This window comes from Ranitomeya variabilis, chromosome 1 (assembly GCF_051348905.1).
Source record: "Ranitomeya variabilis isolate aRanVar5 chromosome 1, aRanVar5.hap1, whole genome shotgun sequence".
NCBI lineage: Eukaryota > Metazoa > Chordata > Amphibia > Anura > Dendrobatidae > Ranitomeya > Ranitomeya variabilis.
Genome location: NC_135232.1, coordinates 594,630,719 through 594,644,426, shown reverse-complemented (window position 1 = coordinate 594,644,426; position 13,708 = coordinate 594,630,719). Strand labels below are relative to the sequence as shown.

Here is a 13,708-nt window from a genome sequence, read left to right as displayed (position 1 = left end):
TCAACTACCTTTTCCCATAGATCCGTTGATAATTAGTTTGCTATCCCAATGACTCTCAATCCAGAAAGTCAGTGGCTGGATGAAAGATGCAAGAGTCTGTCTGGATCCCAGAAATTCACTCAGCTTTTATGCACACACACTGATTACAAGCAAACAGGTCACAGGTGCGGATGTTACCTTTAGTAGCCATTCAAACCCATTTGTGTCAACTTCTGTGTATGTTATCAGGCCAAAATCACCAGGGTATGTGAACTTTTGATCAGGGTCACTTGGATATTTTGGGTTGCCATTATGATTTAAAAAGAGGAAACACAGTAGTTTGACAATAAATGACTTCACTCAACCATTAACCATGAGTGTGTTATCATTCATATTCTCTGAAAAAAAAGGCCAAGAAAGCAAAAATTCTGCTGAGGTATGTAAATTTTTGAGCACAACTGTATATAAACTTTCAGTTAATCGCCTCCATTTTTGGCGGTTACTTTTTCCTGTGCTTCACTTCTCTACATGCCTTCAGTACTTTGCACTTTTTTTTTTTTTTTTTTTTTTTACACCAATGGTACATGTCCTTAACTTAAAGGGCCACTGTCACCCCCCCCCCCCAGCCGTTATAAACTAAAAGAGCCACCTTGTGCAGCAGTAATGCTGCAGTCTAACAAGGTGGCTCTTTTAGTTTTTGATTCATTTATTACCTCAATAAAGCGTTTTAAAAATTGGCCACAAATACCAGATATTGTATCTGGAGGCGGTCCGAATCGTCCTCTATCAATCTCCCAACTGCCGTCACTCTTCTCTTCAGGGGCGATGGTCGCCACCCCCTGAGCGCTGTTGCTTCTTAAATCCGGCACCTGCGCTGTGCGTGCCCGCCTGGGGCCTGCGCAGTCTTCATTGTCAGTCACAGCTCAGACGCAGGGTGCCTGACTGCGCCTGTGCGGGCAGTGCGGCCACCCTGTTCCTGAATCCCCGCCCCGCACTGTGTTAATCATTATGCACAGTGCGGGGCTGGGGTTCCTGGGCATGCGCACTGCGCTTGTCAGACGCTCCCCCGGTCCCCCGCCTTCCAGCGTTGTTCTTTGTGGCTGTTCAAAACGTCGGCAATGAAACCTGTATATTCCGGCAATGCTGGAAGGCGGGGGACCGGGGGAGCGTCTGACAAGCGCAGTGCGCATGCCCAGGAACCCCAGCCCCGCACTGTGCATAATGAATAACAGTGCGGGCCCCAGGCAGGCACGCACAGCGCAGGCGCCGGATTTAAGAAGCAACAGCGCGAAGGGGGCGGCGACCATCGCCCCTGAAGAGAAGAGTGACGGCAGTTGGGAGATTGATAGAGGACGATTCGGACCGCCTCCAGATACAATATCTGGTATTTGTGGCCAATTTTTAAAACGCTTTATTGAGGTAATAAATGAATCAAAAACTAAAAGAGCCACCTTGTTAGACTGCAGCATTACTGCTTCACAAGGTGGCTCTTTTAGTTTATAACGGCTGGGGGGGGGGGGTGACAGTGGCCCTTTAATGATTCTGGACCATTTACTCTCGATATATCTCGTGTACTTTTGCTACTAGCCCTATTCTCAGGCAAGGCTTGTCCACTTGTACACATATATATCTGCTTTTATTGCTAACTTTACATTACTAGCCTCTACCTTGGTGTAACACTCTGCATTAAAATTTTTTGTATATGCGTCTATGGTTTATTGCTGTTTGTACGTGTAGGCACTCCTGTTAGTTGTGCCACTATTTTACCAATTGTCTTTAATAAAGGTGTTTTATTCTCAATCCAATTGCTTCATCGTTTTTTCAGACTCCTCTTGACCTATATGTTTCTTCTCTGTCGGTATTTAGGTTTCTTATCGTGTTAGAAACCTATGGTGATCTGAAATTTGACACTTATTGGTGGGACCAATTTGAGGTCTCTTGAGATGTTCCTAAGATAGATATCAGTCTTGCTTGAGACTATTTGAAATTCTACTTATCGCTTTTGCAAAAAAACTTAAACTAAAAAAAAAAAAAAAGACAACTGACCAAAGGTGATGAGTAGAACTTAAAAAAGGGCTCGACGTAGAGTGATATCTATAGAAGCAATATCTGAAGAAACTTGCTTGAGACTGTTTGAGTTCTATTTGTCACCTGTAGCCAATTGTATTTAACTTCTGGTTTTACTTTTTTGACAAAAGCGACGAGCAGAGCTCCCAAAAGTCTCAAAGACTGATATCTATAGATGGAACATCTCCATAAACTCCAGTCATATATTGGTCCACCATAAAGTGTCAACTTTCAGTTCTCCATGGGTTTCTAAAACTACAAAAAGTGTGCGGAACCAACGCAAATCTTTTTTCTGACTCCTCTTGACCTGTATTCGGTTTCTTCTCTGTTGGTATTATTGTACTTATCAGAATCAGAATGGTCTGCCATTCCATTGTGTGCACATATGTATTATTACTATCACTTATTCCATGTTGATATATATGTATTGTTTGGTTCAGCATGTCTGAACTACAAGAAACATGTAAAATCAAAGAACCACCACAAAACGCAGTCCTTGAATTTTGTTCGAAATTCATTGTCAAAAATTGAATGACCAGTGAAATGGGGCTTTAGGACTTTAATTTAAGGTAGTTCCTTGATTGATAGGCACTGTACTGTTTAAGGAGGGTGCCTCCCCTCACTTCCATAAGGTTAGCTATTGGTGGGCAGTGTTTAAACTGTAGAGCCAATGAAAGGGGGGTACTACTACAGCCCCTTCCTGGGGAATATAAATTGGCACTACACCTTCCTCTCCTCCTCTTCCCCCTCTGTTTGGGTCCCGGAGGTGCTTGTCCCACCATCCCTCCCTGTTTAATGGTTTTCTGTTAATGTTGAATTTTGTTTATTTTCTAGAATTCAAGTCACAGCGGTAAAGAAAGAAAGGATACATAGGTACGGCTCGTCGGCTGACTTGCCTGTGAATATGTAACAGGGCATTGCGTGGCGAGCGTGGTTTAATTAAATTGAAGGGCCTTTTTAATGGTTGAATTAAAATAGTTTAATAAAGCTGTGACCGACCTTCACCCATCACTTGGTGTTAATTGTATTATTCCTTATGTATTAGTAGTGGGTTGGAGGGCAAGCTGGTTGGATATTGTTGGGTCGCCGCAGTCTCTACATGTTTCATGTTTTTTGGAGATGTGAAATATATCATTGGTAGGACCAATATGACTAAAGTTTCTTGAGATGAAACTGATATCTATAAGCCAGAACTTGACACATTTGAAGCCCTACTCATTGCCTCATTCGACTCATTTCGACTCATTCAAGGCTCTAGGACAGTGTTTCTCAACTCCAGTCCTCAAGACCCCACAACAGGTCATGTTTTCAGGATTTCCTTAGTATTGCATAGGCGATGGAATTAATGCTTGAGCAGGTGATGAAATTATCACCTGTGCAATGTAGCGCCCCCACTGCCGCAGGGCCGAGGGGTACCCGGTACCGGGCCTCCGAGTCTCTGCTCTGGGGTTGTCACGGTGGCTAGACCCGGTCCGTGACCCTGCTGAGGGGCGTACAGTAATAGATGTAGATAGTGATGGTGGTGCGGTGCAGTAAATAACGAGGACACCAGGTTGCAGTCTCTTTACCTCTTTACTGAAGGTCTCTGGGTCCTCAGTCCGGAATACGGTTCACCAGGCTGCGCAAGTCTGGCCGGTCCAATGGCACCTCCAGAGTTCTCCTTGCAGGTGGAAATCTGTGCCTTCCTGCTAGCGCTATGTGTTGTGGTCCTCCCCTGCTGTGCTTGCGGGATAGTCCCCACAACTGTTGTGCCTGTTTCTCGTGTTCCCTCACAACTCGATTAGATGATCTTCTGCTAATCTTCCATCCCTCCCAGGTGTTATGGTTGGGACGCACCCGTATGACGGGTAGGCTCGGAGCTCTTCCGGGACCCTAGAGTCGCCCCTCTCCAAAGGTTGCCCCCTATGTCTGCGTAGCTGATTTAGGTGAGACAGCCCGCCTGTGACTGACTGTCCTGCCGTTGGTTTGAAGTATGGCTTAGAACTCTGTACCTCCTCGGCGTTCCGGCCGCCGGTTGTTTACACCTCAGTAGGATGTTGCCTCGATCTTACAGCACGACTCCTACTGGTATTCTCCTTCTTGCTTTGATCTCGTTTCTCACTCAGCACAATAAATCTCGCTTCTTGTCCTTTCTTAGGGCACCGCCGCTATGAAGTGCAGGCGCGGTCCCGTAGCTTTCTCTCTGTTGCCAAGCCTCTGTCAGGATCCCACCCCTGACAGGGACCCTACCGAATCTTCCCCTGCAACACCCTCTGCCACAAGGTGTTGCCTGGTTCCAACCCAGTCAGCTTTCTCCCCAACTTCCTGCCTGACCCCCAGTTTTACCAGTATGTGAGGAGTGGCCTAATGAATAGCACCCTTAGCTCCCCCTGGAGGCCCGACTGTGAAATGTATTGGTGTATGTGATACTTGGTCAGATGAACTCCTTCAGTGCCATCAGACGTACCATAGCCCCCCTTATCGGCGGAGCCACAGTACTGCAACGACCAGGACTCTGGGGCGCTGCATGCAATACTAAGGAAATCCTGAAAACATGACCTGTTGTGGGGTCTTGAGGACTGGAGTTGAGAAACACTGCTCTAGGACCTCAAATTGTGGTGGTTATTGGATTCTACGTGGTTTTTTGTAGGGTTAGTTTTTGATGTGTTGTAATTTGTACAGCTTGTGATTATTGAAGTAGAAACCACTTCTTATTTGAGTTTTTAGGAGAAAAGTTTTTCCTTTCCTGAAGCAATAATAGATCATTTTTTTATCCTGTAACATTTTTTTCACAGTTCATTTTGGAGCAAATTTAATAAAGAGTCATTTCATAGTAGGGATGTGCATTTTTTCCCCACCGGGTGTTTTTGAAAACCTCTTCAGGAAAAAATCTAAAAAAAAAAAAACCTCATGAAGAGCAAATTGGATTTCCTATTTTAAGATTTGAAGAGTTTTCTAAACAGAAGCAGGTTTTGGGAAGGATTTTGAAGAGAATCCGCTCAAAAAAAAAACAACAATCAAAAACAAACAAACAAACAAACAAACAAACAAACAAGGACTTGACACTTCTTTCACAGGTATGGAAGAAACCTTTACCAGCTTCAACAAATGAGTTAAAGATTTACAAATGAGGCCTGCTGGGTGTCTCATTGAGTTTGGTCAATGCTGTAATTAAATGGTGTGATGAAGTTGCAGAACAAAAATACCCAGACAGTCAAAGAAAAGCAATAACGCAAAGATCAACCTACCCTTTCCTATTGTAGAAGAAGATGAACAGGGCCAAGCAGGCGATGATCAGCAACAGTAATATCGGCAGCACTTTGAGGATCAGGTAAAAGTTCTCAGACTGCGTCTCTTCTGCAGTAAGCAAATCATCCACACATTAAAAGGTTAATCCCAGATTTTTTTTTCTAGAATTTTGTAGTATGGCTGCTGACCAAATAAAGCAGCTATGTATTACAGAAATGGAGTATATCATATGGTTTATGCCAACTAAACTATCTTCAGCTCGATATAGGAGACTCTTAAAGAGTTGTGTCTTGGAAGAAATTTATGGCATATTCATAGAACAGATGAGGGTCTCGCCTCTGAAAGTGACCTATCTAGCAAATGTAGAGAAAATCAAATTTGTACCATTATGTTCTTTAGTTGGCAAGTGCATAGAGGGTGGTCACAGCCCTGGCAAGTGCTCCAGCTCTCGACTCTAAACTCACCGCACATACACGATCTCACAGACAACACAATGGTGCAGACATCCATCAGGGCCAAGTAGGCAAAGTTAAGCACGGTTTTACGTCAGGAACTTGGCAGTTCATTTACAGATTGGAACAAACTTAATGTTGTCAAAAATTGATAAATAGATTTGCAGCTGCACAGAGAGGTTTTTTTTTGTTTGTTTGTTTTTTAAACCTATTCGGAGCTTTAGTAGACATAAACCATCTGACAAGACTCTCTTTATGGCTAACAAGTAGGGTGCATGCATTCTAAATATTCTACGTATACATGTGTCAATTCGTAAAAAAATTCATAAAGGATTTGCTCTCTGGGGTGCTTCTGTCCACACAGCCATGGGCGAGTGTCATTTTGTTCTGAAAAGATCTTCATATAGTGAGGAAAATGTTATTTCCATCAGCTTTTCAACCTATTCCAGTTTTATTCTAAGTATCAACCCACATCTCCTTTATGACCTTGACTTAGTACTGTCAACTTTATCAAAAGCTTTTCTAAACATTAAAATTTAACTATTTTCAGTGCAATTTTCTATAGATATCAAAGTTGTCTCACTTGGGCCAGGCACAAAGAAGACGATGGGCTCTGACCATGATCCATTGCCTGCCAAAGACGTGACTCTTATGCGGGCGGAATAGTTCCCATGTTGGACCAGAGTGAGGTGGACACCTTTATATTTTTGGAATCTCTGGCGGGAGACACACACCACTGTTGAGGGTCCTTCCTGCAAGAGATATTTGGACATTTAAACCTGAAAATTAACCAATTTTAGTTGATCAGATATTTCCAGTTTTATGCATTTGACGTTTTCATTTTGTTTGCTAGTCTTCGAGTCCATGCCATACTAATAGGGTGCAACATTTGGAAAGGGCTAGAGATGAGGAGATCGATTTGTGGGACTCCGGTCAAGCATCCAGGCCAGTGGTATGGTGGTTCCTGGTGGATAGACAGGAGGCCTGCAAATCTCTTACCTTCTGGCGTCCATGGTGCGGCTTTAGACCAGCCAGGGCTGGCACAACATCATCTGTGCATCACGTCATTCAGATGACAATGCCCCAGTCCTGACAAATCAATGTTAGAGATGCAGGAAGGTAAGAGATTAGTGGGCCTCCAGTCCAGCCGTCATGTACCTCTGACCTCAACATTGGCCCGAAGTCTCACAAATCGATTCCCTCATCTCTAGCCCCTTCAAAATGTTGCACCCAATTTATATCTCTCCGGAAATAATGTACACAATCGATCCTCTTCCAGTTGTAGACTCTTACCTCATGCTCCCTCTTGTACTTGATTTCATACTTTAAGATTAAACCATTAGGATTCTCTGGCTCTTCCCATTTCATGAGGATGGCATTCTGTCCAGTGGACATCCAGGTAATGTTACCTGCTATATTATCGGCGTGTGCTAAAAGGGAAAAAAAAAAAAAAAATATATATATATATATATATATATATATATATATATATATATATATATATATATATATATATATATATATCATTGATAGCCAGGGAGCTGCCCATAACTTAGGATTTAACCCGTGCCTGATGCACTTGTTTTTTTAACATTGTGTTTAATGAAAGAACTTACCATTCGGCATAGTTCTGGCAAATACAAAGGTTGCCGCGCTACATCCGACAATATCGGCAGCGTGGTTACAAGCATGGATGTCAATCCTGTACTCTGTGAAGTGTCTCAGGTTGGATATAACCATTCTGTCTCGGTAGATCTTGTCCTTGTAGGTAAAAGGTTTGGATTCCACGGCAGTGTTGTTGATGGTATGACTTGAAGTCCCCTCTACTATGGATATGTTCCCTTGAGCTTCTCCAATTATTCCAGACACATCCCTTTTTTTAATTCGAGATCTGAGAAGATTCCAAAAGTTAAAAAGGGAAGCCGTCTATCAGTAGTTATGGTCAAAAAGAAAAGTCGACATTTCAGAAATCAAGGCAGCCATTAAGAGCAAAAACATTTTGTCAATAAAAAAAAAAAAAAAAAAAAAGCAAAATGTCACCCGACAGAGTAAAAGCTTGGAACAAAGCACAGCAGCTCAAAAGCCAGGCATGATCACAACTGACACCTCAAGTCTCTGTCTTCTGGGTTTAGTCACAGCAGGAATCCATCCCAAATACCCATAATGGAGAAATAATTTTTTTGGGGGGGTCCAAAATCAAAACCTTCTGGCAATTTTAGCCTAAAAAAAAAATAAATCACCAATTGCAGGACACATTCTTTCAGGAAACATTAGGTTCCCCTAGTCGAGGATTTTACAGCTATACCTTAATTTGACCACTTTAGGTGTCAATATCCTTTAGTTTCTCATCATTTTTCAAAGTTTTTCTATACTAAATAGTTGACTTTTCACTAAGCTGGAATTCAAGAATACAACTAAATCTCTATAAACCCATTTACTGACCTCCCAGCTTTCTTATAGGTCCAATGTATGAGATTTTTAGAAGACAAGTTATTTATTAGACTTTTTTATTTTTGAAAGCTTGAGATTTGAGACAGTCTTTCCTCATGGACCACACACACAAAAAAAGTGATTGTGGATGCAGTCTATCACAAGCCCTCTTCAAATGCTACAAACAAACCCTTCCCCCCACTGAATGCCACAACAAGGATTGAGGATAGGTGGCTTCCCTTTGTCAAAGAGAGATAAAACCACTTGCTCTGAGCTTCAAACTCAGTGTCAACCAAGAGTCACAGTCAACATGTGTCATGTCAGGCCACTCATCTCTAGATTATTATCAGTCTTAAATGATCTGAGGGAGTATTTTTTATCCTAATAGAGACTGCCAGCTGAGGTGTGGAGACTTAATAATTCAAGGTTGGAATCAAGTAGGGTATGGAGGCATGCAAAGCCACCTACATGCACGGGAAGCCAGCAAATTAGAAAGCAGAGGTCTAGAGTGGAAGCGTTCTTGTTGGATCAAGGATGATAACCATTTCAGAAGTGGCCAAGTTGCTGACCGGCAAATTACAAGTCCACCAAGAGGGTAGTCCTATCCAGATATAGAACTATTAACGATTTTAACTGATACCATTGTGGATTTTTGGTTTTACAAAAATGGTTGTAGTCCACAAACTTAGGGGATTTTAAAGAATTTATGCTCAGAACCAGGAACATGTATGATCCCAAAACATAGGTGGACCATCACAGAGACCAGTACTGTAAAGTCTACATAGACTGAACTTATCACGACTGAAGGGGTTATCATTAAGTTGTTGGCAATCTAGCTCACCTCTGATTATTCTTGTTGATTAAAGTCACTTTCCATGGAGGCCTACAAATAAAGCCATGTATTACAAGTGAACCATCCCGTATCTTGCAAAGTTCAGGAGATTGGAGACACGGCAAGAGATATCGATGAATATACATGCATAGCAATATTTTGAGTGGATCCATGGACCAATCAAAAGCCAGATTACCACATGTCAAGTAAAGGTTGATTACAGACTTTGACAAGGAGTCATCCTAGTGTTGAACCCAAAGATCTTCAAGTGACCGAACCAACACTATGGACCAGATTAATAAAGACTGGCGTTTTGTACTCAGTCTTGATGAAGATTGTAGGGGAGTAAGATGCACCTCACAGTGAATTTGGCTCATCTTTCTGCTGCCACTTTTTTGGTGTATATGCTGATGAATTTGACAATCACCACACCGCCTCCTTGCAAAGTTTTGCCCAATTTTTCAAGTACCGTAGTTGCAATATTTTTACGCACATTTCAGGCACTTTTACACCAGAATACTGGTGACAACTGCTTGGTAAATTAGGGTTTAGTTTGACTTCCCCATTTTGGTTTCTTGTTCTTTCATCTATCAGCTGACCATGGACATTGGGATCAAGAACACTCTGATTAAATATGTGTGAAGAGATTTCTGAAAGTCTCTTGCTCTCCAGCAATTGTCAACTCAGGATTCCTGCAGGAGAGCCTTGTAAGAAGAACAAGATATCTCAAGGCTGACATACTAAATAAAACCATATGAAAGATAAAAGTTGTCCGTAATGGCAGATTCTAACTATAGCGAACAATCGTTTACAGTTTCAGTGGAACAAACTATGGGTCATTTTGACAGATGCCCAAACAAAGGAAGGAGTGAGGATCACTACTGTTCAAAACATCGAGCAGACATGTTGGAATATTTTTCCCAATGATAAGCACTGGCTGTATCATTAGCCGAAAAAAATCTGACACATCTAATGGTCCAAGATGTTATTTTCCTCGCGACCAACGATTGTTCTTTGGCCAATTTTTGTCTTATGTGCATGGGACCTTTATATTAAATTAGATTACCTGTGTTTTTACAGAATATTTTGAGGGCAGTGGAAGACTTAACACTATAGTATGTAACTTTAATTGTGACGACTTCATTTGCAACTTTTTGAAAAATGTTTCCCTCCCCCCAAAAAAAATTCTCTCTCTGATCTGGCTTGGTTAGTCTACATAAGAACAATAAAACTTAGCTCTTACTTTGGTATGAAGATAGTGTGCCTCAAAAAGTTCTCAAACTTCTTCTGAAAGGACTCCTCATGCACGTCCAGGGGCTGGCCACCGTTTTTTTGACAAGGGCAGCACTTATCTTCGGCGTCTAGACTGTCGTCTTCATCATTATCAAACCTGGTATCAGCACTGCTGGTGGGAAGCTTCAGACCTGCAGAAAAACAATGGGTTTTGGAGGACTATTGCGAGTGGAAATTAGATCTACCAAAATGTGAAGGCTAAGTAGGCATCTGCCTAGGTCATGTTTTATTGACTTTCAGGAGTCCATATAATCATACCATGACTGAGTTGGCATAATGCCTGGTGCAAGCTTGGCACAGAGGAACATTCTGTTGGTGTCTGATGAAATAACTATGACAATTATACATGTTCATCCTCTTGACAATGCGATACATTCTCTTAGTGGAAAACGCAGACCATATATCTAACCAGATTTGTTGACGATGACCTTATTTTGGAAACAAGCAGAGTTCTCTGCTCCAATGGCTAAAAAGTTTATGCCAGGCTGGGTTGTTTTTATGGTTGTTTTTTTGAAACTACAATCCTGGAAGTTATAGAGTACAGACAAAACAAACACTCAGTAAAGCACACATGCGACCAGAGTAACACAGATGCTTACAAAATGGCTGTCCAGAAAATTGGCTCAGCGAACATTTCTTTGTCCGTATCTTTTTGAAGGTGTCATAACTAAATTAACAGCAGTACTCAATGATGGAAATTTATGGCATGCAATACGATCAGTATGGTTCCCATGATAGTGCCCCATTTTCTCCTACTTTTCTGGCTGCCTAACAAAGCGTCCATCACATTTGTGAACAAAGCCTAAACCCATTATGTCCAGAAATGTACAGATGGATAAATAAATAGGACTGTATAGAATATTTACAGATGAGCGAGTTGATTTAATGCAAAGCTAAAGTGTGTAGAATTCGAGGACATTCTGTGGAACCAACAAATTCAAACAATTTGCAGTTTGATTTGCATGAATAGTCAAAAAAGCCCTCTACTACTTTTCACAAAGCAATAAATTGCACCAGCCAAACTTCAGGCATATTTGTGCAGGATTCTCCATAATGCATTGCAGCTATCACATCACATGGTATAGCAAAATCAATCAGGAGAGACCATTAAAGCCTGTATAAAAGCAGAGGTAGGGAATGCAGCAACCATTTTAGAGTGAATCTGGAAAGTGAGAGGATGTCACATCTCAGCAATATGGATAAGGAAAGAAAGCTATAAAACACTTAATAAACATTACAAATAGAGTATGACAATACAGCAGGGAAGAATGGCTACTACCCATAACAGAGGTCACTTTGACCTTACTATGACAGTGTTCACATTAACCCCTTTCTGACCTCGGATGGGATAGTACGTCCGAGGTCAGAACCCCCGCTTTGATGCGGGTTCCGGTGGTGAGCCCACATCAAATCCGGGAAATATCAGCTGTTTTGAACAACTGACATGTGCCCGCAATAGCGACGGGTGAAATCGCGATTCACCCGCCGCTATTAAACTAGTTAAATGCCGCTGTCAAACGCTGACAGTGGCATTTAACACGCGCTTCTAGCCATTGGGCTGGAAATTAGTGCATCGCCGACCCCCGTCACATGATCGGGGGTCAGCAATGCTTCTGCATAGTAACCATTGAGGTCCTTGAGGCTATTGAAGCATGGCAAAAGTAAAAAAAAATGTGAAAAAAATAAAAAAAATAAAAGTTTAAATCACCCCCCTTTCGCCCCATTCAAAATAAAATAAAAAAAAATCAAACCTACAAATTTGGTATCGCCGTGTTCAGAATCGCCCGATCTATCAATAAAAAAAAGCATTAACCTGATTGCTAAACAGCGTAGCGAGAAAAAATTCGAAAAGCCAGAATTACGTTTTTTTGGTCACCGCGACATTGCATTAAAATGCAATAACGAGTGATCAAAAGAACGCATCTGCACAAAAGTGGTATTAATAAAAACATCAGCTCAGCACGCAAAAAATAAGCCCTCTCCTGACCCGAGATCCCGGAAAACAGAGACGCTACGGGTATCGGAAAATGGTGTAATTTTTTTTTTTTTTTTACCAAAGTTTTGAAATTTTTTTCACCACTTAGATAAAACGTAACCTAGACATGTTTGGTGTCTATGAACTCATAATGACCTGGATAATCAAAATTGAAGGTCAGTTTTAGCATTTAGTAAAGCCAGTAAAAAAGCCAAACAAAAAACAAGTGTGGGATTGCACTTTTTTGCAATTTCACCGCACTTGGAATTTTTTTCCCGTTTTCTAGTACACAACATGGTAAAAGCAATGATGTCGTTCCAAAGTAAAACTCGTTTCACAAAAAATAAGCCCTCACATGGCCATATTGACGGAAAAATACAAAAGTTATGGCTCTGGGAAGGAGGGGAGTGAAAAACGAACACGGAAAAACGAAAAATCCCAAGGTCATGAAGGGGTTAAAGAGCATTAAGTACATCTTTTCAAGACAATTGGAGGCTTTGCAGTGCATGTGTTTCATGAAAAATCAAATTTGTGCAAAGTTGGCAAATTTTAAAAGATTCACTCATCTCTAGCTATAATGTATTTATACTATAAAATGATGACTGACAGGTACAGTTGTGTAAAATTGTGTTTGCCCCTTTTGATTTCCTATTCTTTTGAAAGTTTGTCACACTTAAACGTTTCAGATCACCAAACAAAATGTAAATATTAGACAAAGATAACACAAGTAATCACAAAATGCACTTTTTAACCCTTTAACGACAGCTGATATGCCTTTTAATGGTGGCAATTAAGGGTACTTTTGCCTCAGCGCCGCTTTTTAACGGCGCTGAGAAATAAGTGTATAGCGCCCCCCAGCGTTGGAATTTCTCCGGGGTCTCGGCTACCGGGGCCCCGGAGAACATGATTCAGGTTGTTTTTTACCAACCCCAGTGTTGCAATCGCTGTTATCAACGATATAACGTCGACCGCAAAAAGAAAAAAAGTCAGATTTCCTATTTAATTTCTCTCTCCTCTGATATGATCGTACATCAGAAGAGAGAAAAATGGTGTCCCCCGACCCCCCCCAGTACCTCCGGTGTCCCTTCAACCCCCCTGTGAAGTCCCCCGGGCCATCGAGGTCTTCTTCCGGGAAGAAAATGGCAGGCATATGCGCAGTGCGCCCACCGACATCTGCCAGCCGGCATCGGCAACAATAGGAATAAAAATAGTAAATCGAACCGCTCTTTATGACCCCCCTAGTTAGGTAAAAATAATGAAATAAAAACATGTATTTATTTCCATTTTTCCATTAGGGTTAGAGTTGGGCTAAAGTTAGGGTTGGGGCTAATGTTAGGGTTGTGGTTATGGTTGAGATTAGGTTTAGGGAAGTGTTAGGGTTATGTTTGTGGTTAGGATTATGGATAGAGATGGGATTAGGGTTAGAGGTGTGTTGGGGTTAAGGCCCCGTCT

The 13,708-nt window shown here is 41.7% G+C and overlaps 1 protein-coding gene across 3 annotated transcripts in view; it reads right to left on the bottom strand.

Annotated features, from left to right (window-relative positions):
- The window catches only part of INSRR (insulin receptor related receptor), a 47,137-nt gene that overhangs the window by 8,848 nt on the left and 24,581 nt on the right, over positions 1-13,708 (bottom strand). For 2 of the 3 annotated variants that reach the window (XM_077258696.1, XM_077258688.1), the window contains 5 exons: positions 10,232-10,412; positions 7,343-7,617; positions 7,020-7,156; positions 6,310-6,478; positions 5,274-5,382 (listed from right to left, as the gene is read on the bottom strand). In XM_077258696.1, coding sequence (XP_077114811.1) covers positions 5,274-5,382; positions 6,310-6,478; positions 7,020-7,156; positions 7,343-7,617; positions 10,232-10,412 — 871 coding nt within the window. Of the gene's footprint in view, positions 1-5,273; positions 5,383-6,309; positions 6,479-7,019; positions 7,157-7,342; positions 7,618-8,997; positions 9,040-10,231; positions 10,413-13,708 lie in introns of all 3 variants that reach the window. The other variant, XM_077258679.1, reaches the window with a different exon arrangement.